The sequence below is a fragment of the Acinonyx jubatus genome, chromosome E1 (assembly GCF_027475565.1).
Source record: "Acinonyx jubatus isolate Ajub_Pintada_27869175 chromosome E1, VMU_Ajub_asm_v1.0, whole genome shotgun sequence".
Classification (NCBI taxonomy): Eukaryota; Metazoa; Chordata; class Mammalia; order Carnivora; family Felidae; genus Acinonyx; species Acinonyx jubatus.
In genome coordinates, this window is record NC_069397.1 from 5,778,662 (window position 1) to 5,806,549 (window position 27,888).

General features: G+C 47.4%; 1 protein-coding gene across 1 annotated transcript in view; it reads left to right on the forward strand.

The window, feature by feature from the left end:
- The window catches only part of DNAH9 (dynein axonemal heavy chain 9), a 334,173-nt gene that overhangs the window by 271,095 nt on the left and 35,190 nt on the right, over window positions 1-27,888 (forward strand). Inside the window, exons 60-64 of the mRNA XM_027047332.2 lie at window positions 5,192-5,385; window positions 7,403-7,551; window positions 21,296-21,423; window positions 23,873-24,100; window positions 27,582-27,773. Coding sequence (XP_026903133.2) covers window positions 5,192-5,385; window positions 7,403-7,551; window positions 21,296-21,423; window positions 23,873-24,100; window positions 27,582-27,773 — 891 coding nt within the window. The remainder of the gene's footprint in view (window positions 1-5,191; window positions 5,386-7,402; window positions 7,552-21,295; window positions 21,424-23,872; window positions 24,101-27,581; window positions 27,774-27,888) is intronic.

Consider the following 27,888-nt stretch of genomic DNA (forward strand, 5'->3'; position numbering starts at 1 on the left):
TCACATGAGCCACATTTCATTGGCTCATTGACTACCTTGATGGACAGTGTGGCCCCAGGGCTGAGAATACCCACTCATAGTCTGCTGCCCTTATGGAGGGAATAAATTCTGGAAATCAGTTCTGAATGAGCCCATTTGCAGAACCGGAGTAATGATGGACTGGTTAACACAGGCTCTGGAGGCAGACATTCCTGGGTTCAAGTTCTAGTTGGAGTATGTGTGGCCTTTGGCACATGATCTCATTCCTCTGAACTTTTCTTTCCTTATCTGCAAAATGGCTATTATAATACCCACCTCCTAGGGCTCCGTTGAACAGATAGTAAATGGTCAGGAAACGGAACGTACTTGTGATTATAGTTATGGTGATGGCCATGGCATTAGTTTCCTAGAGCTGCTATCACAAAGTACTACAGCCTGGGTCCTCTTCGCAGTTCTGGAATCTGGAAGTCTGGAATTAAAATGTCAGCAGCGTCATGGTCCCTCCAGAGTCTCTAGGAGAGGATCCTTCTTTGCCTTTTCCAGCTTCCAGTGGCTCCGGGTATTCCTTGGCTTGTGGTGGCCTCAGTCCATCCCCACAGCCTTCACATGTCATCTTCCCTCTGTGTGTCTTGACATCTTCTGTCCTAAGTACACCAGTTGTACTGGGTTAGGGCCCACCCTGGTGACCTCGTCTCATTTTGATCACACCTGCAAAGACCCTACCTCCAACTATAAGGTCACACACAAGTCTGGGAAGTTAGCCCTTTGGCCCATCTTTCTGGGGAACACAGCTCACCCCATAATAGTTATGATTATTAATTACCCGGCTGTGGGGTGTATATATTGCTGTGGTTGATGGGCATCGTGCCTGATGGAACTTGTCCACTGAAGGTGAAACCTTGAGGAATCGTGAGTCTGGAATTCCAGTCCAGCTTGCCTTTCCCTGTGCTACGCCACAAAGCCCTCCACAGCAAAAGTCATAAAGAATAAATGATTCAAAAGCACACCCTACCACTTTCACTTGACGTTACTCAACTCGAAAGCTCCTGTGCTGTGCCACCCAGTTCCGTTTCTCTTTCCACAAGACGGATTGTTTGCTCCGCTTCGCTTCTCCGTTTGGTTGTGTGGGCTAAGCTCGTCTGGCTGGTCAAAGCCTTTTACAAATGAGCGCTTAGCTTTCTCTCTCGTTCTCTGAGTTGCGTTAGGTAGGGCAGCAAAAGGCCACCCCCGTCCCGCTCAAGCACGGGGCAGGATGTCAGCAGGTGGAACAAAATATGATGCGTAGTACACATCACCAAAGCCTTTGATCAACGCTCCTTTTAAGCGTTGGGTTGAATGTTAGCCTGAAGACATAAATACAACTGCATAGGATATGACTTACCAAACAGAAGTTTTTAATTCTATCTGACGAGGAAGGTTGCTTGCCTTGTTTCCCCAGAAGCACTAATAATCAGGTAATGAGCGAACTCTTTGAGATAAAAGACTCCTTTTATGATTATCCTTTGTGAGCATGTTTTAAGTCTCACCAAATGCTGAGCCGGAAGGTAATGCACGTCCCTTTCTCCATTATAAAATCTCTTCGATGATGCACGCCTTTGTCAGAGTCTGAAAGGACCTCTCCCTTCCACTCTGGACGCCAATTTGCACAGTTGTATTTTGCTGCACAGCCCAATGTAATTAGGTTAATTAGTCATTTCCATTTAGCTTATTAGAAGGCTAGAAATCCCTTTGCCTCATTTGGAAGATTAAATGTTGCAATTGTGCTCAACCCAGAGCCTCAAGAAAGCGTGTTTCAGACCCAGTCATGGCAGCTGGGAACGCTGATCGGGGCATAATGTGCTCAGTTTTGTGGTATCGCCCGAGGGGGTAACGGGCCCGCAGAAGGGTTAATGGTGATGCCAGCTGGGAGCAGGGGTGAAGCTGTAAGAAGATGGGAGTCAGTTCCTCAGCCCAGAGAGAAGTAATTACAGTAGCAGCAGCTTTTCGCAGCCTGTCAAGAGCCCTCCTGCTGGCGGCCCAGATGTCAAACTTTATTAATTGAGCACTTGCTAAGCGCCAGGCAGCCTGCTAGTTCCAAGGCTTTCGGAGAAGCCTAAGAAAGTCCTTGCCCGCAGGGAACTCACAGTCTTGCGGGAGTGACAGGCAAGTAAGCCAGGTGGGGGGATTCAGTAACTGCAGGAACCCCAAGGAAGCAGCAGGGAGGGCGTTACCATCTTCAAAGCACTCGTTTCTACATTAGAATGTGAGCAACGGGGGACCGGGATTGCTTGGCCTCGTTATCCAAGTGGGAAAATCAAAGCCCACAGTCTCTGAGTCACAAGAGCTTGTGGGGCGGTGATGCTGGGACCAGAGCCTTCCACTCCTGGCTCCCCCTTCCCCGTGCTACACACCACTCCCCCTGGCCCCCACCTCTCAATAGAGTGACATGCACCCCCTGCTTAGTGGCCAAGGTCAAGTGGGGCAGGGGGTAGGGGGGGACACAGAGCCCGTGTGAAAGGGCACGTGAAGACAGGACCTGTGTTCGTCCACATGGGAAATGAGACTCGGCGAGCCCAGACTAAGGGTCTATGTCCTTCTCTAGCTTCACCTGCCCCGGGTCACCCGTAAGACCCCTCTGCTGCTGGCACACTGCTTTCTGACAGGCCCCCCCTCCCCTTTCCAGACTTTGACTCTCATTGACCCCACCCCATTAAATGCCCTTCCCTTTTCTCTCCCTCCATCTCTGCCCAACAGAATTCTACTTACATCCGAAGGCCTCCCTCATCTGTCCTTTCTCCTTAGCTTAGGACTGCAAGTTCCTTGAAGGCGTGTGTCCTTTTATTTATTTTTTACCTTTGTACCCCCAAGTGCCTGGCATGAAGCATTCAATAAATGTTGAATGGATGGATGGATGGATGGATGGATGGACGAACAGATGAATTCAAATAGCAAGAAGGTATTGGGATACTTAAAATTCATGGCATTGTGGTAGATGCTTTGGACATACTCTACCTTTTAATCTCATGGAAGAGACCAAATGTATAAGTGTTATGCCCAGAATTCGTGATCCCCAAAGACCACTAGGGAGCCGAGTCCGATGCAAAAGCAAAGAGCCTTTATTCGAGCTAGCTCGAGCTCAATCCCCTACCTGCACCGACGCAGCGGTGAGATACCAGGGAAAGAGAGCGAGTTTCAAAAAGACAAAGGTTTTATTGGGGCCTGGGGGCAGTTGGTGAGGTAATGGCTATGGCCTCAGCCGATTGGCTGGGGAAGGGTCCTGGGGAAGGGTCGAGTCCTGTTAGTCAGGTGAGGGGGGGGTTACTCAAGGGGAGGAGGTGTGGTCAAGGTGAAGGACACAGAACAAGATGGAGTCGGCTGGCGTAGGCCCGCCCTTTCATAAGCAGAGTCAAGTAATAATGGAAAGAATTGCAGAAAAGTGTCCAAGCGACTAATGTTTATGTGGGCATTGTCAAGGAATGGGATGGGATGAACCACCACCCAAAATTTGGTTTTGACATCAAGACTGATGATGCCACGCACACACCAAGAGAGTATTAAAAAATGTATTACTCACATGGCATCTGGGTGGCTCAGTCGGTTAAGCATCCAACTTCGGCTCAGGTCATGATCTTACGGTCTGTGGGTTCGAGCCCCACGTCGGGCTCTGTGCTGACAGCTCAGAGCCCGGAGCCCACTTCAGATTCTGTGTCTCCCTCTCACTCTGCTCCTCCCCTGCTCACACACTTGCTCTCTCTCTGTCTCTCTCTCAAAAATGAATAAACGTTAAAAACCAAATTTGAAAATGGCTTGAGAGAGCCAAGGAAGGAGACCACTTTGGTTTTTGGGTTTTTTTTGGTTTTTTTATTTATTTATTTATTTATTTATTTATTTATTTATTTATTTTAGTAGTTTAAGGTTGGGGCAGGGGTGAGTATTTCTGTATGTGAGCAGGGGTTTACAGGGTTCGGCTTCCCTCCAGCACCCGAGGAGGGAGTACCAAGACTTACTTATCAGCTTGCCTGGATGTGGAGGAGAAGAAGAAAGTGTGGGGTGGTGGCAGGGGAGTGGATAAGGCTTTAAAGCTGTCAGCTACCAAACATCTGAACCTTGAATCAGACCCTTTGTTAAAGATTTCAACACTGAGTAGTTCCAAGTAGCCCACGCAAGAAGGATGGGAAGGCTCTGTGTTTCTCTGTGAGAGAGAAGGTACCTGAGAGAGGTTGCTGATTATGACCAGGACTGTAACAACCTGTAGGACCTTACCACATGCTAATTGTGACCAGCACAAGAAAAGGAAGGAGTGGGGCACCTGGGTGGCGCAGTCGGTTAAGCGTCCGACTTCAGCCAGGTCACGATCTCGCGGTCCGTGAGTTCGAGCCCCGCGTCGGGCGGAGCCTGTTTCCGATTCTGTGTCTCCCTCTCTCTCTGCCCCTCCCCTGTTCATGCTCTGTCTCTCTCTGTCCCAAAAATAAAAATAAAAAACGTTGAAAAAAAATTTTTTTAAAAAAGAAAAGGAAGAAGTGGAATTTGGGGGAGGAGAGATCAAGGATCTCTCGCATGATGAAAGTAGAGTAGACAAAGAGTTGAGTTGGGAATGAGTCCAGCACGGTTCCAGGGTTGGGCACTGATACTCTTGGACAGAGTAGGAGGGAAGAAGGACACCCGGTTCCCCGGATGGATCGGAAGGAAACGCTAGATGAAAACGTTTGATTACTAAGTTGCGTATTTGGACCTAGTCCTTACTGGAAGCAGGCAACTCGTGGAGATTTCAGTGTTGGCGTTCACACAAAGTCACTATGTAGAGGCACCTTGGGAGAGAACTTGACTTGCCAGCAGAATGAGTATTGAGATAAAAGGAAGGAGTCGGAGACTTGAAACGTCTGGGCTCCGTGAACAGAAAAGTCATGGTATCTTTTCTTGTCCCTCTTCCCAATCAATACCCTGCAGGAAGGTGCAGTTCAATGTGCTACTGATAATAATCCAAACACTTTATTTGCTAACCCTTGCACACTATTAGTACAGTTTGCTGAGGCGACTTGATCAAAACACCTCCTTTTCCTTGAGCTTACCTGGGGGGAAGATCCAAGATTCCAGACGCGAGTATGAGCAAGACAGAATTACGTCTATACTCGTATCTCGTTCCTTGACACCTTCCCCCTGCCCCCAATGCAATGAAAACTATAGCTTTCTGGAGAAACTGTATTTCACAGCAAGATTCTCCAAAATGTCACAGGCACTTTCATCAATGGAAGAATTTTGTAATCTGGATCGAGACATTGAGGGATCCGCCAAGAGTTGGAAGAAGTTTGTGGAATCGGAATGTCCTGAGAAGGAGAAGTTTCCACAGGAGTGGAAGGACAAGACAGCCCTGCAGCGCCTCTGTATGATGAGAGTCATGCGGCCTGACCGGATGACCTACGCCATACGGTACGGGACAGGGGACAGTGGGGAGCCCCAGGCTGGGCGTGGGGCAGTCTCGACGTGGCCAGATTGGCAGAGCTGAGCACAAAGGTCATGTGTTTCTAGTCACAGGGGTCTTGGTACCAACATCCAAAATCCAGTAAGGCCCGTTGCCCTGTGTCAGCCATGTATTTTCTTAATAGCTAAGTGGACAACTTGGAAAGAGGTGAGCCCATCCATATCAGCATTGAGAAGGCTGCTGGTCACATCTGTTGTGCTGGGAGATGATGGTACCCAGAGAAGAGCTGGAAGGATCACCCATAGCAGGAAGAACGTCTCTCCGACCGCAAAGAAGGGAGACAGCGATATCTGTGCCTTTAGCTGAGGTGGTAGGATTATGGTGGAAAATTGAGAACCATGTCTAATGACGTCGTGTTCATCAGTGGAGTCTGTGCGCGAGAGGAGATGGCAGGGCTAGAGATTGGAGAAGGGCGCAGAGTTTGAAATAGAGTCTGTGACAAGTGGGAGAGAAGACCCACCAGGGAAACCCAAAGAATTCTGAGCAGCATTGAGAGCCCACCTAGTTAAGATCATGTATTTACAATGGCACCTGTCTTCATCAAGGGTTCCCTGTGGCAACGTCCAACCACCCAGGTGTAGATTCAGAGTTAAGTTAGTCTGGAGCACAGCCTGGGGCTGGGTGGTGGGAATGGGAATTCTTGAGGTGGGCAGTAATCGTATTGGCATGATGAAAGTGTTCTAATTCTGGATTATGGTGAAGGCTGTACAATTCAGTAAACTTATTAACAATTATTGAATACTACACTTAAAATAGACAAATGTTATGCTATCAGTTATACCCCAAGACGTTTTTTAGTTTTGTTCAAGGTTATAGGCCGTGGAGTCTACACTGGATAGGAAAGAGGAGAAGAGCGTAAGGGGACGGTTAAGAAACAAAACAGAGAAGCCACAGTGCTGAAAATCCTCCATTTGTGGTGGCACCAACACAGGGAAGGAACAGGTGGAATAAGGGTCAGTTGCTAAATCGCTGACGGAAGGTTTTCGGCAGAGAGTGGAATGTTTCCATTGAAGGTTTCAGATGTAGACAAAGTCCTTCAGTAATGGCAGGATAAAATGTGGCCACAAAACCAGGTGGCTGAATTGAGGAAAAAATGAAGACAGAGGAACTGGACGATTATCCATGTGGGTGTTGATGTCACTCAGGCTGGTGGAGAGAAGGTCCGTGAGCCAAGTGTTCAGGGAAGGGGTAGAGCGACAAGTGGAACAGTAAATGACGTCAATGTGCAGGGGACATGGCAATGCAGTATGGGGAATGGAGAGTCCACGGAGCCACAAGAATGGAGAAGTCATGGTTTGCAAAGAGTAACCACCAGTGAGGAGAACCATGATCCCACCGTACCGTCCTGAGACATAGGTCAGAGGTAGGAGAATGAACCCCACTGTGGAGACTACAAGGAAGCAGTGTCCTTGGGGAAGAGTTAAGGCCAAGAGTTGGGCCAGATGGTCAACCAAGTGGTTGTAGCTGAAAGGGTTGTTCGGCGGAAGACAGGGCAGTGTGGAAAGGAACATTGACAAGTGGAGTGGGATGAAAGGAAACAGACATTGATAGAGTATGACAGCACAGGAAAGCAGAGGGCCTTGCATCTTGAGCTGAGATAGAGGACCGAGACAGAAGGCCACAGGGATATGGAGTGTGGAGGGTCCAGCTGCCTGCAAGCTTTCTGAAAGCATTGATCTTGGTGGCATTCCAATGGACGGTGGTGATGTGACGGGACATCCAGGCTTCACAGAGAAGGTGACAGTGGCCTGGATGTATGGGGATTCAGAAAGAGCCCTGATCTAGGACAGCGGGCCAGCCATGGTTGTGCATGTTGACTTAACAATGAGGCACCTGGAAGTTGGTCTCACCTCTGTGACTACCACGCCCATGACCTTGAGTGCATCCTTCCATGTCTATATGCCTCCATTTCTCAAGTGTTTGCTATTTTGTGACTGACATACACATGCACTTCTTTTCTGGCAGAGATTTTGTTGAAGAGAAGTTGGGAAGCAAGTACGTGGCGGGAAGAACGCCAGACTTTGCGGCCTCGTTTGAGGAATCAGGACCAGCCACGCCCATGTTTTTTATCCTGTCTCCAGGCGTGGACCCCCTGAAAGATGTGGAAAATCAAGGTGAGAAAAACTCATCTTAGGGGTGCCTGGGTGGCTCAGTCACTTAAGTGTCCAACTTCAGCTCAGGTCATGATCTTGTGGTTCATGAGTTCGATCCCCGCATCAGGCTCTGTGCTGACAGCTCAGAACCTGGAGCCTGCTTCAGATCCTGTGTCTCCGTCTCTCTCTGCCCCTCCCCCACTCACGCTCTGTCTCTCTCTACCTGTCAAAAATAAACAAAGATTGAAAAAAAGAAGAAGAAAAAGACAAACTCATCTTGGAGCCAAGGCCGCACCTGCCCCGTGAACTTCCACTCTTTGCATCCGGCAGTCTCTCTTCTCTAGACCCCAAGTTCACGAGGCAGTACTCACTATTTGCTAACATACAGAAATCAGGGTCCTTGGAAACGAACACCAGGGGATTATCACCAGAGAAGGGACCATCCAGGGTGGGACACGGTAGAGTCCTGAGGACACTGGCAGGGTCCTGGAGAGACCTTGCCCCGCCACCCACCCATCTCTCACGGCACCCCCACCCCGCCCCGCCCCACCTTACTTGGGCCGGAGCAATCTTTCTGAAACACAAGTCTCACCCTGCTCTTCACGGCCTCTGATTGCCCTGAGAAGAAAGTCCAAACTCCTTAATGTGTCTCACAGGGAACTTCCTCCTCCCGTCCCTCCCTATTTCTCCAGCTTGCTTCCCAGCATTAGTTTCCTGTCGCTGCTGTAATGAATTACTACAAACCTGGAGGCTTGAAACAACACTAATTTATTATTTTACAGTTCTGGAGATCAGAAATCATAAATGGGTCTTACTGCCTCCCTCTTTTCCTTATAAGAACTCCTATGATTACATTGGGCCCACTTGGATAATCCAGGATAACCTCCCCATCTTGAGGGCCTTAATTTACTCACATTGTAGAGTCCCCTCTGCTGAGGATTAGGACGTGGACATCCTTGGGGGTCCATCATTCTGTCCACATTTTCCTACTCGCCTCTTTTGCATTCTACATGGCAGCCATTTCATTCTCCCAAGCCTGCCATCTCCCTTCCTGGATCCCCTTCACCAGGCTAGCCTCTATTCATCCTTCAGACACCAATTTCTTTTTTGTTTTAATTTTAATTCGTATCACTTTTATTATGATTGAGTTGGGTATTTTTCCCTTCTTTTTTTCAATATATGAAGTTTATTGTCAAATTGGTTTCCATACAACACCCAGTGCTCATCCCAAAAGGTGCCCTCCTAAATACCCATCACCCACCCTCCCCTCCCTCCCACCGCCCATCAACCCTCAGTTTATCAGACACCAATTTCAATGTCACCATCTCCAAGAAGACCTACTTGGCTTTCAAGGTCCTTGGTTCCCCCCCCCCCCATGTGCTCCTAGAGTGCCCTTCTTTATGTACATCACCTTGTACTTGTCTAGTGACTCCTGTGTCTTCGTGAGAGGGTGAGAGCTCCTTGGGAACAGGTGTCCTTTTCGCCAGAGTGTCCCCACTTCCTAGGACGGTGAGGGGTACTAAAGAAATATGTACGTTCGATGAAAGAATGAGCAAATGAACAACTAATCAAAACCATCACACTGGCCAAACGACACCATTTTGCAAAGTTAAATAAAGACCCGACAGGTTGGAACCTAGACCAGGTAATACAGCTCCAAGAGCAGTCCATTCATTTACACAGTGAGAGAACTCTACAGCATGCCTAGTGTTGGGGGGTGGTTGAGAAGAAGCTAACTTGGGTCCTAAAGAATGGATAGGGTCTACAGCAGGGAAAGAATTGTCTTATTCACTAATTTTATGTGTATGTGTGTTTCTGTAGTCTTCTGATAATTTCAAGTGACACTTGCACATTTTTAAAATACAGTAAAACCTTGGGCTGCAAGTAACTTGCTCTGAGAGGGTTCCACAAGACAAGCAAACATTTCCAATAATTTTTAACTTGATAAAAGAGCCATGTCTTGTAATGCAAGTAGCACATGACGTCGAACGTCACATGATCACAACTGAGCCAATGGGTTTTGAAATTCGCTTTGATATACGAGTGCTTTGGATTACAAGTATGTTTCCAGAACAAATTATGCTCGCAAAGGTTTTACTGTATAGATAATATAGACTTTAAAATGAAAACCAACATTTCCCAGCTCCAGTCCTTCCCATACCCCGTCTCCCTTTTCAGACACATTTTGTTTGTTTTGTTTTGCTTTATTATTTTATCTTATTTTAATTTAATTTATTTTATTTTACTTTATCTTATTTTTGCCTATTTCTAAATTTAGTTCTGGGAACTGCTTCTCTATTTCCTACTAATCTTCTGCCCATTTCTTCACTGGATTATTTGGTTTTGGGGTGTTGAGTTTGATAAGTTCTTTATAGATTTGGGACACTAACCCTTTATCCGATATGTCATTTGCAAATATCTTCTCCCATTCTGTCAGTTGCCCTTTAGTTTTGCTGATTGTTTCCTTCGCTGTGCAGAAGCTTTTTATTTTGATGAGGTCCCAATAGTTTATTTTTGTTTTTGTTTCCCTTGCCTCTGGAGACGTATTGAGGAAGAAGTTGCTGCAGCTGAGGTCAAAGAGGTTTTTTCATGCTTTCTCCTCTAGGGTTTTGATCGTTTCCTGTCTCACATTCAGGTCCTTCATCCATTTTGGGTTTATTTTTGTGTTTGGTGTAGGAAAGTGGTCCAGGTTCATTCTTCTGCATGTCGCTGTCCAGTTTTCCCAGGACCATTTGCTGAAGAGACAGTCTTTATTCCATTGGATATTCTTTCCTGCTTTGTCAAAGATTAGTTGGCCATACGTTTGTGGGTCCATGTCTGGGTTCTCTATTCTGTTCCATTGATCTGAGTGTCTGTTTTTGTGCCAGTATCCTACTAATCTATCACTAGTTTTAAATTGATCAATTCTAGATATCTATTTATTCCCTGATATAAAAAAATAAGAATTTGGCTCCCACTGATGCCCACTAGGACTCTCTACTTTCTACCACATTTTTAACAGCTTTACTGAGATATAATTCACATGCCATATTCACCCACTTCAAGTATACAATTCAAAGTTTGCTTATATTTTCACAAGGCCATGTGACCATCACCACACTCTAATTTTAGCAAATTTGTGTCTCTCTGCACCCCCCCCCCCAATTCTAGATCCCCTAGTGAGCACTTCTGTTCCATCTTATGTCCTCCCAAGCCCACCACCAATTTACTTTCTGGCTCTAAAAATGTGCCTGTTTTGGACATCTCCTAGAAATGAAATCATATACTATAGGGTCTTTTGTTGCTGGTCTGTTTTACTTAGCATAATATTTTCAAGGTTTTTGCTGTAGCATGTATCACTCCTTTTCTATGACTGGATAATAGTTCATGTAGATCAATCTAGAAAGTGTTAACAATATTAAGTCTTTTGACCCATCAACATAGAATGTCTTGCCATTTGTTAAGGTCTTCTTTAATTTCTTTGATTAATATTTTGTAGTTTGGGGTATAAAGTCTTGCATTTTTTTAATTGAATAATAGTTAACCTACAGGGTTATATTAGTTTCAGGTGTATAACATGTATATTTTTGTATATTGATCTTCTATCCTGCAACCTTGCTGAACTTGTTTATTAGTTCCAATAATGTTTGTGAATTCCTTGGGTTTGTTTTTGTTTTTGTTTTTAGATACAAGTTTATGTGATCTACGAATAGAGGTAGTTTTACTTCTTCCTTTCCAATCTGGATGGCTTTTTATTTCTTCATCTTGCCTAACTGACCTGGCTAAAATTTCCAGCACAATATTAAGTCGAAATGGCAAGTTTGGACATCCTTGACTTGTTCTAGATCTTAGGGAAAATTCATTCAATCTCCGCCAGTAAGTATGATGGCAACTGTGGGGTTTTTACAGATACCCTTCATCAGATTGAGCAAGTTGCCTTCTAGTTTGTTGAATTTTTTTTTCCTTTATCATGAAACGGTGGTGGGTTTTATCAAGTGTTTTTTCTGTATCCATTGAGATGATATCATTTTGTCGTTTATTCTATTGAGATATTACGTTAATTGATTTTTGGAAGTTAAACTAACCTTGCATTCTTGAGATCTCACCTGATCCTGGGTTATAATCCTTTGTATATATTTCTAGATTCAATTTGCTAATATGTCTTTGAGGATTTTTACATATATATTCCTAAGAGATGCTGACCTGTTGTTTTCTTTCCTTGTGAGGTCTTTGTTTTGGGTATGAGGATATAACTAGTGACCTATATACCACCTGATTTGGGAAGTGTTCCTTCCTCTTCTATTTTTTTGGAAGACTGATATTACTTCTTCATGTTTGATAGAATTTAGTGGTGAAGTCACCTGAGCCTGAGCTTTTCTTAATGGGAAGTTTTTGAATCACTAGCTTAATGGGGGGTGGGAGGGAGGGGAGCGTGGGTGATGGGTATTGAAGAGGGCATCTTTTGGGATGGGCACTGGGTGTTGTACGGAAACCAATTTGACAATAAATTTCATATATTTAAAAAAAAACAAAAAAAAAACAAAAAAAAAAAACAAAGACATCAGAGAATTCCTCTTTGACAGGCATAGACTAAGACAAAAGGAGTTATGTGATCGCTAGCCATATATTCAGAAGAGTTTAGACAATACAGCGCTTTGTTATATTTCATGAGTTCATAGGACCCAAAGAAGCTAATACAGTAGAACAATAGCTGACATACCAGGTTTTTCAGTCATACTGTCAGTTGCTGACAGGTTGCCAAACTGCCTTTGGCCTGGCTCTGAATCCACATCAGGCAAAGTATTAAAATGATCATTTCCATTTAACTTTGAAAGTCCCAGGTTATCTGAAAGATGAATCAAAATCAAATGTGGCCTGTGCATCTGATGGCAGAATTACTGAGCTGACTCTGTGACTGAGGTATCTAGACAGTGAGAAGGACATTTAACAAGAGAGGGGAACGCTCTATGAAATTTATTTGAATTATTCTATGTCAGCCCATAGTTGGTATCTTAGTTTCCTAGGACTGCCACAGATTACCACAGACTAACTTAAAACAATAGCTATTTGTGCTTTCATGGTTCTGGAGGCTTAGAAGTCCAAAATCAAGGTGCCAGCAAGGTTCTGGAGGCCTGAGAGCGAGCCTGCGCCATGCTTCTCCCCTAGCTCCTGAAAGTTATCAGCCATCTCTGATATTTCTTGCCTTGTGGCTACCTCATTCCCATCGTTGCTTCCATTGTCATGTGGCCACCTTCTCCCTGCACATCCTGTCTTTACGTGGCATTCTTTTCTGTGTGTGTCTGTGTCCAGATTTCTGTCACCTTATGAAAATACCAGCCCGATTAGGATCTACCCTAATGACTTCAACTTAACTTGATTACATCTGCAAAGACCCTATTTCCAAATAAGGTGACTTTCACAGGTCCCGAGGGCTAAATTAGCATTTCACTATATCTTTCGGGAAGACACTAGCCAAGCAATAACAGGTGACGGAAGTTGCTAATTGCTGAAGAGAATTTAGTGTTGATCAGGTTCTGCCCTGCATCTGAGCATTTTCATTCCTTAGATAAGGAGGGCAAACATGTTTAACCTTTGGACTTGATTTTGGCCACGATCAGTCTCTTCTAGTAGTTTCTCACCCAAGTTCTGCGTTTGGTATTTTCCTGCATTTTGAAAGAAATTGCATCTGCCTCATCTTTGAATATATTAACTCTCTATTTGGATAAGCAATGCCAAAGAAGGCCAAATTAGATGGTCATTGTTGCCAGCGAAATGGGAGAAAGAAAGAGTAGTGGCCACGTAAGAGACACTCCTCAACTCTTACCGGAGCTGTCTGTGTATGAAGAACTTCACTAGATGGGAGGAAAAAGTAGCAAACAGGATCTCGGTCCTTAAAATAAAAAACCCGCAATAACACGTTCCAGCCCCTTCTGTATCTTAAAAGCAGACAGGAAGTTTGGTTTGAGGCTATTAGCTTCCAGAGTTACAAATGTAAGCGAGAAGGTAAATGACAGTGACACACAGGTAAAATGGTTCCTCCTACCCCCCCATCCTTTAGGGAAAAAAAACAATTAGAATTTAAAAATTGCTCATGGAGAGTATAAGATGTATTTATCTGTTTGTTCATTTCTATCATGGATCAGCAGTGGTGGTCCACATGTCATATCTGATTGGTGCCTGTTTTGTCAATAAAGTTTTACTGGAACACACACACACACACACACACACACACACACACACACAAAAGAATCACTAGCTTAATGTCTTTGCTTATTATATATCTATTCCAATTTTCTGCTTCTCCTTGAGTCAGTTTCGGTATTTGTTTTTAGGAATGTGTCCATTCTATCCAGTTATCTAATTGGTTTGCAAACTCCCAAATACTGATAGCTATATTAAAATGTTTACTTCCTCTATGGGCTATGTTCACTTTAACAGCATTAGTGAAACTTAATTTTTTATTCCGTGATTTCCAGATACTTTCTCTTGACTTCCCTCTGTGTAAGCTGAGATTTCAGTTTTCCAGCTCACATCAGCTGCACCTTAAGTTTTCCGTAGACAAGGATGAATATATATTCATTCTAATGTTACCATCATTCATGTTGTTCACGCCTAGTCTACAAGTTAACTGTAATATTTGAAAACTGATACATAGGGTTTATGTCATAGTTAATAAATACATATTCTTCACTGAAGAGGCACGTAAATATGCTAGGATTACATATCCTTCTTCATGGATCCAATGTCCTAATCTCTAGGGGTCTCTCAAAGAATGTTCTCAGCAAGGAGTTTCAAAGTCATATCAAATTTCAGTTTGCTTCCTACTTAGATGAAGCTTTTCTCGAAGAGCTTTTAGTTTTTCAGGGAGTTTCTGAAGGTCTTTTCCTTGTTCTTGGAAGAAGAAGTAAATGCCCCCTCTGCCATTATCACTAATATCTCACACTTCTTATTTGTTGTACAAATTGAATAGAATACCCGTTATCTATATAGAATCTAATAGAATCCAGTGTTATCTTTCTTGAAAATGCTCTACCTAGGGCCCACTTCTGTTCTAAAAGAGATAAGTTACACTGTGGCTTTCTAGGCAAGTCCCACCCTGGGACTTATTTTCTTTATATTCTAGTTTAGTTCTATCATTTTTGTATCCTGCGTCTTTCATTTTCGGTTTTCACCCCAGTTTTGCTAGCATATGCCATCAGAAAAGAGTCGTGGGAAGTAAAATTTCATAATCCTTGGCTGTCTAAAAAGGCTTTAATTTTGCCCCTACACTTGTTTGGTAGTTTTGCTAAGTGCAAAATGATTTGTACTCAGAATGTGTCCACATTGCTCGATTGTCTTCAGGAAGTCGGTTATGTTTGGTTGAGATCATAGGCCAGTAGGGTGCTGTTCTCTTCTTTGTTGGTTACCTGTGTCTGTTCCTTGGAAACTTTAGGATTATCTCTCTACCTCCCGTTCTGAAATTCCAAGAGCTGCGTTTGGTGTGGGTTTTTTCCATTCATCTGCTCAGCGTTCGCCGTGCCATCTCAAGTGGAAAAGTCCTAGTTTTCTCTACCTCTGGAAATTTTGCTCTCTCGTTCTCAGTAAGTACCGCTACCATTCACGAAGCTGGCCATGCCAGAAATGTTGGAATTGGTCACAGTAACACTCCCTCTGCCACCCACCACATTGAGTCCTATGGATTCTGCCTCCTAAATCCATGTGAGACTGGTCTCAGTGTTTCTGTCCTCAGTGTTGCCTCCCTGGTCTGAGTCACCGTGGTCTCACTTGGACTGTCCCAGTGGCCCCCTAACCCATTTTCTGTTCTTCACCCCCTGCCTGCAATCTTTTGCCAATCTCTGCAGCCAAAGGCATCTTGCTAAATCTCACATCCGACTGTATCACTCTTCTCCTTAAAACTCTCTGGTGGCTTCCCATTGTTCTTAAGGTAAAGTCCAGTACCACTGACATGGTCCGTGGGGCCTGCATGGACTGGCCTTTGTGCCAAGCCTTGGATCTTACCTTCCCCCAAGCTCACTCTACTCCAGACACACAGCCCTTGTAGATCGTGAGCCTTCCTGACCTAGGGCAGTGTTACAAGAGGTTTCTTTTATCTGAACTATTTCTCCCCAGCAATTCAAGAGTCCCGTGCCTACTCACCCTGCAGGTATCAGCCTCTCCTGACCTCCCTGCAAGGCCGTCGGTCCCCTGCCATACATATCTTTGCCTCAGAGCATGCCTACCTGCGTGTCACCAAGATCCTTCAGGTCAAGGACCAGGACCTGTTGCTTACCATTTTGGAACCAGCACCTAAAAGCAAAACTAGCAGAGAAAAGGTGCTCCTTAAACACTTGTTGAATGAATCCACAAATAAATGAGTAAATATCATAAGAACTGTTGTCACAGCTCGGCTATTCCTGAGTTTCACCCTTTTATAGAGTCCTGTATTCCTTCTGGCTTCCGGAGACTTTATTCCTTTCATATTGACAGATCTAGTTTCCTCATTTTCACTCAATCTTTCCCTTTTTGGAAGCTTTTATATACCCTGCCAATGAGCAATTTCCTACTGTTCTTTGCCAATTGACCTCTGTCTGTTGCGTCATGTGCTTTGAAGCTTTCTGTCCTTTCAGGGAAGCTGACCCCGCCCTGGTCCATATTGGTGATTTGTTTCTGAATACATTATCTCAGCTCTGCCCTTGGCTTCAACTCAACACCTTTCCTTACTAGAAGCAATATTGCCGTTCATCAACTTGAGATTACTTACGCACCTGTGTCTCCTCTCTCTCTCCCTTCCTTCTTGCCTCATGGATGGCTTGATTTATTTTCTAATTCACCAATTTAGAACACATACTCTGGCCACAGCCATGCTTTCTGCATCTTGGATGGAATCAGACTGCCTGACAGGCTCCTGTTCTCAAGTTTGCCGTCTACATGACTGACTCACACTTTCCTTTCTCTCCCCAGCCCCAACTTATTAAGTAAACTTACTGCCTCTATGCTTGGGCAGAGGCTGTGTATCAGACAGTTCACTGTTTTACTCCACTTAGGCTCTTACAGAGCTTGGCATCCTTCCCCATTTTCGAGTTTGTGACTTATGTGCTTAACCCCTTCATTTCTCTATCCCTTTGTTTCAACATGACAGTTCTTTTTTTTTTTAATGTTTATTTATTTGGGGGGTGGGGAGGGGCAGAGAGGGAAGGAGAGAATCCCAAGCAGGCTCTGTGCCATCAGCACAGAGCCCAATGCGGGGGTCCACCTCACGAGCCATGAGGTCATGACCTGAGCCAAAATCAAGAGTTGGGCGCTTCTCTGACTGAGCCACCCAGGCACCCCTCAGTATGGCACTTCTTAGTCCTGGAGAGGGTTTTAAAAGTTCAGAGTCAACCGGAAGATTTGTTGCCTCAGCCCCCTTCCACCACAGCCCCTCATCCCCGCCCCAGGTGCGTAGACCCACAGACAAAGTTCTGCGTAGAGTTTAGGAGCTCTCTAGCCCCTAAAGCTCATCCACTGACCCTTGACCAGAAATCTGTGCTCCTCTGGCATCTTTGTGGCTCTTAGTCTCCTCTAGGATTTTCCTTCCTCAATAATTTTGAAGGAGGAAGGGAGGGGGGAATTCAATTCACTTTTCTTGGCCCCTGTTTCAACACAAAAGCTAGGACCATCCACCCCCACTGTTTTTCTTCTTGCCTTGTCAGATGAATCCTTGAAAGTGCTTTGATGTAACACTCTCTCTCTCTCTCCTCTTTCCTCATCACCTCCTTCCTGAATGAGCCGTACCTCTTGATTTGCACATGAGCTCGTGCCTTTGCTTCTTTTAAAAGCAATCCCCCATTTTTTTTTTCCAATCACCCGTTTTACCTGCCTCCTAGGGCCGCTGTAGGATGAAAATGAAATCTAAGACATGTAAAGACTTTACAATGTCAAGAGTACGGTAGCATTGTAAGGCATTATAACGGAGGTGATAATCCGTCTGTTCTTTGAGGCAGCTCGGTTGGCTCCTTCCTGTATGGCCTTTGGAAGCACAACTTTGTCCTTGGTCCTTCCAACCCAAGACTCCCCTTCACTCCCAACCCAGGACTCCCCTTTCCACCCTAACACACAGGCATCTTCTCTGGTCTTTCATGTGACTCTAGCACGATCTTCCTCTGTCTGTGTCCTCCTTTGTTCAGTTACGTGGCTTTACCAAATATTTCGGTTATTTCCGTGTTGTGGTCAGGAAGAAGCCGTATCTACCACCTCTGCCTCCCGCGGCTTCCTGTTTCTCTTTCCAACATGCTGGTGAGAACTGTGAGCTTGCTTAGATTTGTTCAAGCCTGCTCCCCAGTGTGTTCAAAGAAACGGTTTCCAGTTTGGTGTTTCTGTCGCCAGATTATCCGCACGTAGTGTGCAGCCTCTCCCTCTCATTGGCCCTGTTCTCGTTTCTTTAACAGTCCACCGGGACTCGGGCAGGTTGAAGCAAGTACAGTTTTAGCAAACAGCTTCAAGATTGGCAAAATATTCACTTTGGGGTTGAGAGAGACTCTTTTGCTCGTGTTCCAGGGAGCAGGGGCGTGAGTAGGCAGACAAAGGTTGATGATCTAAGAAGAGATGGGATTTAGGGAGCAGAAGAAGGCACCTCTCCCACGGAGATGGGAGCGTGCAGGGATGCGGCTAAAATGGCAGGAAATTGAAGGAGTCCCTGACACATGGCATGTGTTTTCCCTGGAAAGCAGAGAGTGACGCAAACTAAGCAGAGCGGAGCCTCCTAGGAATTTTAAAGGAAGTAGGGAATGCGCAACGCAGCCAATTCCTGGGCGCGTGGCAAGATTGCCAAACGGCAGCGGGGGTGAGAGTCACGAAGTTGGGGTGCCCCTCGTTCACCAAATGTATTCCCTTTCCCTCTGGTTAATTCATCCGGGATTGAGAATTTGGCGAAAGTTGGGTGACACAGGAAGTAGAAGGGGAAGCAGAGTTGAGGATTTTTTAAGGTCTTCATTCCAAGTAAGGATTATTGAGTCCATATTAAAATAAGAGGGAGCATGGGGTGCCTGGGTGGCTCAGTCAGTTAAGCGTCCGACTTGGGCTCAGGTCGTGATCTCACGATTCATGGGTTCGAGCCCCGCGTCGGGCTCTGTGCTGACAGCTCGGAGCCTGGAGCCTGCTTCAGATTCTGTATCTCCCTCTTTCTCTCTGCCCTTCTCCCCCTCAAAAATGAATAAACATTAAAAAAAATAAGAAGAAGGAAGTAATTGTGAAGATTAGGAAGAAAAAAAGAGAAGCCAATGGACTGGACATTTCGCTGAAGTAGAATAACAGGTGACAAGGGAGTAACAGGGAACAGCGAAGAAAGTAGGAAGTGATGGGAGTAGACGTGAGTGAAGAATGTTTCAGACACAGGACAGTTTTCTGGGACAGTGACGTCCTGGGTGCAGCCACGGGGGGTGTGTAACAGAACCGGAATGGAGTCAGGTTCTTTGAAGATGAGGAAGCATGAGGCTGGATGTTGGCTCAGTCATCTGTAGCGACACTGAGGTTTACTGGGATGGTGATGACATGGGACTTGTGGAGGATTCTGGACTGAATTCCAAAGCCCCCGATAAAGGCAAATCTCACTGGGAAGTTGGCGGAGGGCAGAGAACATAGAAGTTAGTAGACAATATAGGCAGATGGCATATGCTTTAAAAGGAAAAGGATTTTTTTACCTTTTTTTTTTTTAACATTTATTCATTTTGGGGAGTGAGAGAGACAGAGCATGAGCAGGAGAGGGGCAGAGAGAGGGGGAGACACGGCACCCAAAGCAGGCTGCAGGCTCTGAGCCATCAGCACAGAGCCTGATGTGGGGCTCGAACTCACTGAATGCGAGATCATGACCTGAGCCAAAGTCGGATGCTCAACCGACTGAGCCCCCCAGGCGCCCCAGAAAAGGGGTTTTTAATATGAGGATGGGAAGAAATAGCCTGCCAGGAACAGAGTGGGCTAGAAAAACATTCCCCTTCCTCCCAGCCCCACGGATCTGGGGAGCCCAAGAGAGGGCCACAGAAGGTGCCACGGTCCTCAGGGACGGGAGGTCAAAGAAGCACCCTGCAAAGATGGGACACCATTCTGGGTGACACTGCCCCACGGAGAATAGGAAGGGAGATCAGAAAAGGAAAGAGGAGTTAAAGGTAGTGGGGGTTGGGGGCGGGGGAGCCTGGGCGCAAAACAGTATGAAGGTGGAAACCCCAGAGAACGTGACTGTGGAAGGAGAGGGGGGCTTGCTGATGCCCCGGGAGGGTGTCTGGAGAGCCCCACGGTCGCAGATGGAGGGACCCTGCAAGGTTGCCCCAGCATCTCACAGCACCGGCTGGTGCCACAGTCATCCTGGCTGCGAGCGTTCAATCCTTGTAAATCTCGTCGGCATCTCCCCATCAGCCTTGCCGGATTCATGCGAGCTGATCCGGGCCGGACCACGCTGGACTTTGCCCACGACAGCCTGCGCGGCCCGTGAAGCGCCCCTCTTCCCCTACCTCTCACTAACAAAGAAAAGAGACAGCCTCCTTTGTGAGACGGAACGTCTCGGAGGCGATCCAATAATCCCGGCGCCTTGTAGCCCGGTATTTTCTCTGGAATAAGTTGTTTCTAGTGCCGGTTCGAAAGCTGACATGGGTTCTCTCGCCAGCCAGGATTTATAGCGTTTAATAAGGGTGTTTCTTGGGTCCATCTCGACTGAATCTATCATAACGGGTCCTCACTGCAAAAAAAAAAAAAGTCAACCTCCTGCTTTTTCTTACACAGTTGTGAAGGAGATTCTGTCCTTTTTTTTTTTTTTTTTTTTTTTTGTATGTTAAAGAAATATCCTGCGCTGACCATTTTCTTTAAGTGTTCTTGCACACGTAGAGGAATGCATCTTCGATTTCAGTTGCCCTGAAATGAAATGTTTAAGGACGTGTGGTTATCCTTTTCCTCTTTTAAATTCCTTCTCTTGTCTCTCACGTGCTCTATCTTCCTAGAAAGAAATTCCTTCACTCTTAGGACCCTTTGTCTAAAGAATCTTATGTAATTGCTCTAAACGTCGTTGGTGTTGGGCTCACGGCGGACAGCCAGGCAGAATCGGGCCGGCCTCCCTACCAAGGTTAATGTCTTTGTGTGAGGGTTTTCCTGGACTCACAGCCAGGGAGGTGATTGTGACATTTACGTTGGTACATGGCAGGTCCCTTGCCCCACTCCCGATACCGGCCGCCCTTCTCCGGGCACAGAACATTTCCACCTGCACAGCCAAGCCCTTGCCTTGTGCTTCTCTGCTCTCAGACGTGATCACCTCTCTCGTGACGAGATCAAACGTGTCTACGTGCTGGGAAAAACGGGAGGAGGCTGTTATGGGGTAAAGTACAGGAAGCCCGAACTACCTGGGTCCTGCCCCTACTGGCCACGCCTCCCAGGAGATTTCGGGGGAGAATATATTCAGAGGTCCAAGCAAGTCAGAAGGGGACACACCCACCCGCTGGCTGGCCTGGGAGCCCGTTCACCCTCTAGGGTAGCGGACCAACGCCTGGTCTCCAGATGAAAGCTGCTAGGAAGATCACCAACGTTGCTGTCCATCCTGGGGGGGTTGTGTGAGGGGGGAGCATTGAAGTCTAGCCGGGTGCTTCCTTCTGTTTGGGGACGGAAAGCTGGCAGATGTACCCTCCGTCCCCGAACGGAGGGTAGGAAGAGGGTTAGCGTAGGAGGCTCGAGGCTCAAACACGCCTGTGTTGGGGGAGTGACTGGGAGACAGGCGAATGTTCCTTGTGGACCTATGACAACACAGATCCTGGGCCCAAGAGATTCTAAGGACAGTTCTATACCCCTTCAGGTAAAAAGCTCGGCTACACCTTCAACAACCGGAACTTTCACAACGTGTCTTTGGGGCAAGGACAGGAGGTGGTGGCTGAGGCTGCTCTGGACCTGGCTGCCAAGAAAGGTCACTGGGTTATTTTGCAGGTACGACCCCTCTGCCCCGATGGGGGTCATTCTCGACCCCATAGCTGCCTGGACCTGACAGTCTCTGGGCTCCTCTGACCTTGCCGCCCCTCTCCCCTGCCTTTCCTTCCACACCCTTGCCCGTCTCGCTGCCCGATCTTGTCTCCTTCCCTCTTATGTGGTCCTGCTCTCCCCACCCCTCTCCATAACTCCTTGTCCCTCGCCCCTCAAACCCCCTGCCACTCTCTCTAGTTTAATCTTTTTTTAATGTTTGTTTATTTTTGAGAGAGAGAGAGAAAGAGAGAAAGAGAGCATGAGCAGGGGAGGGGCAGAGAGAGGGCGAGACACAGAATCCGAAGCAGACTCCAGGCTCCAAACCATCAGCACAGAGCCGGATGCGGGGCTCAAACCCACGGACCATGAGATCATGACCTGAGCCGAAGTCGGACTCTTAACCCACTGAGCCACCCAGGCGCCCCTACTCTCTCTAGTTTAAATAGTTCCACCCACATCCTGTTCGGTGCCTACTCAGGGAGTAGGTATCCAGTTGAGTCCATGGAAGCCGGATCGTGTTCACCCGGTGATCCCTTCCCACGCGTATCAGGAAGACGCGAAGTGGCCCCTCTCCTGTGGCCGCCTGTCCCCTTACCTCTGTTTTATGCAACTTGCAGGGGGAGCTGGGGCCGGGGCGGAACAAGTGGCTCAGTTCCCTTTTCTCCCAAACGGCCTACAGCCGCCTCTGCTAGAGTGCCCTGGGTGTGGCACAGGCACTTATGTCACGACCGCGTCCTTCACCACATTCCCTTTAGGAGAGATCCCCTCCTCCAGCACCTTTCTGCACCCAGCACACCCCCGCGAACATAGTAGACACCCAGCAAAAGCCCGTTGGGCGGGAGAATCAACGAAGAAATCAATGCGAGGAAAAATAAAACAAGAAAGGTTCCCCCCCGCCCCCGCCCCGCCTGGCCAACAGAGCCTCGGCTTTCCAGGCGGCCCGCTGAAGTCTTAGCTCCGACAGAGTGATTATAAATGAATTCTCTAACAAATTTTCACTTCACCAGCCCTTCCAAATCCATTGCCTTTGCCTTCAGTTATTTGCAGCAACTCTGTGAAATAAGGATGGCCGATGTTACTTCCCCCTTTTATAGAAGAGAAAGCGGCACTCAGAGGCCAGATTGCTGCGGCCAAGTCCTGTGCTCAGTGCTAATCTGTGTATTTAAGGCTCTGCGAGCAGGCTTCCTCAAATATTTACCGAGGCGCCTTTATCTGCCCATCACAATGAAACATATTGCAAAAAAGCCAAGCGGCTATCCTTTCCGGAGCGAAAGGTGCATTCTGCAGAGTAGCCCTAAGAAGTAACTGTGGGCTTAGACCAGACAGACAGATGGCAATCACGGGGGGGGGGGGGGGGGCGGCAGGGAGAAGGCCTCCAAGACCAGACACAGGAGCTTGCTCTTGGAGCAGGAAGCCTTCCAGTATGTGAGCCGAAATGCCCCCGTGTGTTTTAGGAAGATAAGTTGGGCCACACTGAGCAGAATGGTTTGCAGAGAGGGCGAGGGGACTCCAGAAAGCTAGCCGTGAGAAGTTGACATCAGTGCTTTTCAAATTGTAACACGCTCACAAGTCACCGCAGGATCGTATTAAAATGCGCCGATTCAGGAAGTCTGGGTGGGGCCGAAGAGTCTGCGTTCCCACCTAGCCCCCAGGTAATGCCAACTTTGCTGGTCCACGGGCCCCGCTTTTGTGTAGCAAGGGTCCAAGTAAGGCAGGTGTCAGATGTGGTGATCTGGATTTGGAGCGTGTGGACCGTGTGTGTGACTCTTCAAGCGTGGCCCGGGGACCAACATCTTCAGCATCACCCGGAACTTGTTAGAAGTGCAAATTCTCAGGCCCCACCCTAGACCCCCTGGATCAGATACTCGGGGCTGGAGCCCAAGAATCTTTGTTTTAAGAAGCCCCTCCGGGGGGCGCCTGGGTGGCTCAGTCCGTTGAGCGTCCGACTTCAGCTCAGGTCACGATCTCGCGGTCCGTGAGTTCGAGCCCCGTGTTGGGCTCTGTGCTGATAGCTCAGAGCCTGGAGCCTGTTTCAGATTCTGTGTCTCCCTCTCTCTGACCCTCCCCTGTTCATGCTTTGTCTCTCCCTGTCTCAAAAATAAATAAAACGTTAAAAAAAAAATGAAAAAAGAAAAAAGAAGCCCTCTGGGGAGATGGGGGTGGGGGACGGATTCCTATGCATAGTCCAGTTTGACAACAATGTGCCAAGGAGACTTGGGATATCAAGAGATAGGGTTCAGCTGCAAGATACTGGCAGGTCTCATTGCTGGGAACCCCAAGATTCCTGCTGCAGTGAGCTGTATTTGATGGCCAGGTCCCTCCTCTAGCTGCCTTCCAGAAACTGTTTGCTGCTGACAAAACTAAGCAAATGCCTGCATGGGGGGGGGTGGTGGTTGGGATCTTTCCTTCCCAGTAGAACATCCACCTGGTGGCCAAGTGGCTGAGCACCCTGGAGAAGAAGCTGGAGGAACACAGTGAGAACAGCCACCCAGAGTTCAGGGTCTTCATCAGTGCGGAGCCAGCACCCTCCCCTGAGGGCCACATCATCCCCCAGGGCATCCTGGAAAACTCCATCAAGATCACCAACGAGCCTCCCACAGGCATGCACACCAACCTACACAAGGCCCTGGACAATTTCACTCAGGTACAGCTCCGGGGAGGGAGGGGAGAAGAGCGCCCCCCCCCCCCAAGGAGTTGATTCAACTGGGTTAGAAGAGCATGCACCTGTCGGGGAGGGGGGGGGCGTGGCGAGGGGGTGACTGGGCTCAGAGCAGTGCCACGTGGGCGAAACGTATTCCCTTTGTGACCGGCCTCCTCCCAGCGCCCACCGAGTGCAACCCAACTCTCAGTTCCCAGACACACCTGGGGGAGCTGAGCTTAGGGTGGGCTTTCTTCGGCGAGAGGCACGGGGGAGCTCTCTGCAAGCCTCCGTGCTACCTAAATATCCCAAGGTGGAGAGGGGCCACATTGCTAGAAATCTGAAGTCACACACCGGTTGCACGCTGTCTTCAAGCAGGGGGTTGACACTCGTGTTCACGCGGTGACAGTTGACATCTACGTGCATCTCAAATGTCAAGGGTCCAGAGAATCCAGGTGTCAGATGTGGGGATCGTAATCATATGTTAGGCTCTTAATGCGTGGCCCCCAGGGCAGAAGAAGTGCCTGGGAGCTTGGTAGAAATGCCAGTTCTCAGGTCCTACCCTAGATCTGCTGAATCAGAAACTCTGGGGTGGGGCCCAGGAATCTGTGTTCCAACAAGCCCTCCAGAAGATCCCAATGTACAGGCCACTCTGGGGACACTGTGCTACAATGGAACTGGGAATAAATAGCAGGGCATCGGGCTCAGATGTAGGTACTGGAAGGCCCATTACTGGGAATCCAAGACTCGTGTTGTGGGGCGTGTATTGAAAGCCAACAATAGGGTGGTGGGTAACTAACTCCATGTGTGAAGTCGCACTTGCAAAGTCCGTAGTTCAGGCTTTTTGCATCTTCTCCAGAAGGCAGGCTGTCTGGTAGCTTCTTCCTCAGGGATTTGCACCATCCTGGGGAGGGGAATACACGAAGGTGTGAAGGCCGGGAGGTTGGGGGCCACCTTAAAATCCATCTGCCACACTGGGCCTCAGTGGAGTCCAAGGGGAGGGTTCTAGGATCTGTCCTCTCCGATGATCCTCTTTGTATCTCTGGCTTCGCAGAGCCCCTGCTCTAACTCGACACAAGTCCCCAATGGGTCATCTAGGAACCCTGAAACGGGCCGTCCCACAGGACACCTGTTGTCACCAACCCAACATAAACCACCAGGACTAAGGGCCCTTTGGGGCCTGGTTTCACTTAGACTAACATGAAGGGGTTTGGGTTTTATTTTTCTCTTTTAAATTTTTATTCATTTGTTAATTTTGAGAGTCGCGTGAGAAGAGGCAGGGAGAGAGAGAGTCCAAGGAGGCTCTACACCGTCAGCACAGAGCCCGACATGAGGCTCGAACTCACAAACTATGAGATCATGACCTGAGCTGAAGTCGGACCCTCAACTGACTGAGCCACCCAAGGCCCCTAATGTGAAGGGTTTTTTGTTGTTTTCTTTTTTTACTGAGTGCATGATGCCCCTTGTAGTGTGGGGATCAAGCAGTCCCACTCGGAGAGGAAAGAGAAGGAGAAGCAAAACTTTTCCAGCCCTCTTTTTCACCCCCTTCCCATCCGAACCCCCCGACCCACTCATAATCCAGAACCGGGAATGGGGAAACATGGCCAGGAGATTCAGGCTGTTTGCGTTAAGAAACACCTGCCCGTTGCAACATGAAGCAGAAAGTAGGGTGCTCTCTTTTCCAGGGCATTTTCATTCCTTTCTTTTTAAATTTTAAAATAAAGTGAAATGCTAAAGAAAAATAAAATAAAATAAAGTAAAATGATAAAATAAAGTAACATAAAATAAAGTAAAATAAAATAAAATAATATAAAATAAAGTAAAATAAAAATAAAATAAAATAATACATTTTTCTTCCTAAATAGGCCTTGACCAATCCCCTAGGTACTCTGTTCCAGAGGTCAGAACTTCTAAATTTTCTACATCTTATATTCCACATAAGGGAAATCTACATTCTCGACTTTGAAATCGATAGCCTTCTTTCCCCGGAAGGCAGTAGCTCGTTCCAAGCAAAACCACTGCTGCCCAGAAAAGGCACTGGGTTGCCCAACAGGGTGAACATACGCAATGCCACGGAGCTATGTTCGCTTCAAAATGGTGCAGATGACAGATTCTATGGTGTGTATTCCACCAGGAATTTTTTTTTTTTAATTAACAATTGAAAAGAAAAAGCCATTGGGATGCGGTTAGTTAGCAAGCTCCGTCTAAGGGCACAGTCACAGACTACTCTCAGCAATTTTGCCTTGAGGGTCTTGGGCAGATCCGGGGAGAAGGGCCATAGTTGCCTCAGATACCAAATCTCCTAATGATTTATTATACAAGATTATCCCTCTGTAGGGTTATTATCCTATATTCATTGCATGGCTTCATCTTGTCAGCCTACCCACAGACCCTTGTCCTTGGGTCTCTCTCCCTGCCAAACCCCTGTCCAGCCTTGGTTATGAGGCCACTGGGAAATAAATCCCAAGGGTGCTGGCTTTCCCTGGCTATTCTGTCCCCACCACCGTTGGGTCTTTGGCCATTGAGAGCGATCTTCAGTGACTTATTCTGAGAAACAGAGACAGACTTACGGGTATATCCATTGCTCGCAAGGGTTTTAATTGTTCCATTCTGCTTTTATGGGTGCCCTGGAACCAAGGCCCCCATGAACACCCCCTATAATTCAGAGCCCTGTTTTAACCATTTAAGGGACAAACTGCGGGACGGAGCTCTTTTTACTGCTGCTAGCCGTGCTGATCGGGGACGGTTATTTTATTCTGATGTTGTCAGGTTTACGGTGAAGGGCGCAGCACTCCTCTGTTTCTCTCGTGTCCCGTCCCTCCCTCAGCAGCAACCTCAGCCACACAAGCAGCAATTACACCTATGACAGTCCCACAATGGGCAAGCAAGGCGTAGCAAGTGGGGCACCTGGCCGGCTCAGTCAGTAGAGCCTATGACTCGAGATCTCGGGGTCATGAGTTCAAGCCCCATGTTGGGTACAGACATTTATTATTTATTTATATATTATTTATTTATTTATTTATTTATTAAATAAATAAAACCTTAAAAAAATAAAAAGGAAAGAAAAGCATAGCAGGAAGGGGAGAAATCAGAGATGATGCTGTAGGAGTCCCCACGCACACCCCAGCACAAAGTGATACTCCTAAGACCAACACAGCTCTCAGGACCCACTACCCTGTTTCCCGTTAGCTGTGCTTGGCATGTCCACGGGGGCCAACATTAACTGTAAAGCAAGCCCTGTCATCACCTGAACCTAAATCTTAACTCAGATTCTAATCTAGAACCCAGCCCCTCTGCAAGGTCCCCTCAAACCCTGAGCCCACGCTGACCCACGGCGCGACCTGCATTCCTACTGTGGCTCCAAAACCTAACCAGGACGTACGGTGACCTCGTCCAGCATGACTTCCGGCCGCCGTAACCCACACCCTGCTCTGTGCTGCACAACGGCGGGTCTTTGCTAACACTGGAGGCAACGCTTTCCTTTCAGGACACGCTGGAGATGTGCTCCCGGGAGACGGAGTTTAAGAGCATCCTCTTTGCTCTTTGTTACTTTCACGGGGTGGTGGCGGAGAGACGAAAGTTTGGGCCGCAGGGATGGAACTCCCCTTACCCCTTCAACACTGGGGACCTCACCATCTCTGTGAACGTGCTGTACAACTTCCTGGAGGCCAACGCAAAGGTAAAGTTCCCGGCCAGCACAGGGGGAGGCGGGGAGGGCCACCTCTCAGAAGGATGATGTCGCATCGGCACAGGGTAAAGGGGGCACACGCTGGGGACCATCTAGACCCTCTCCA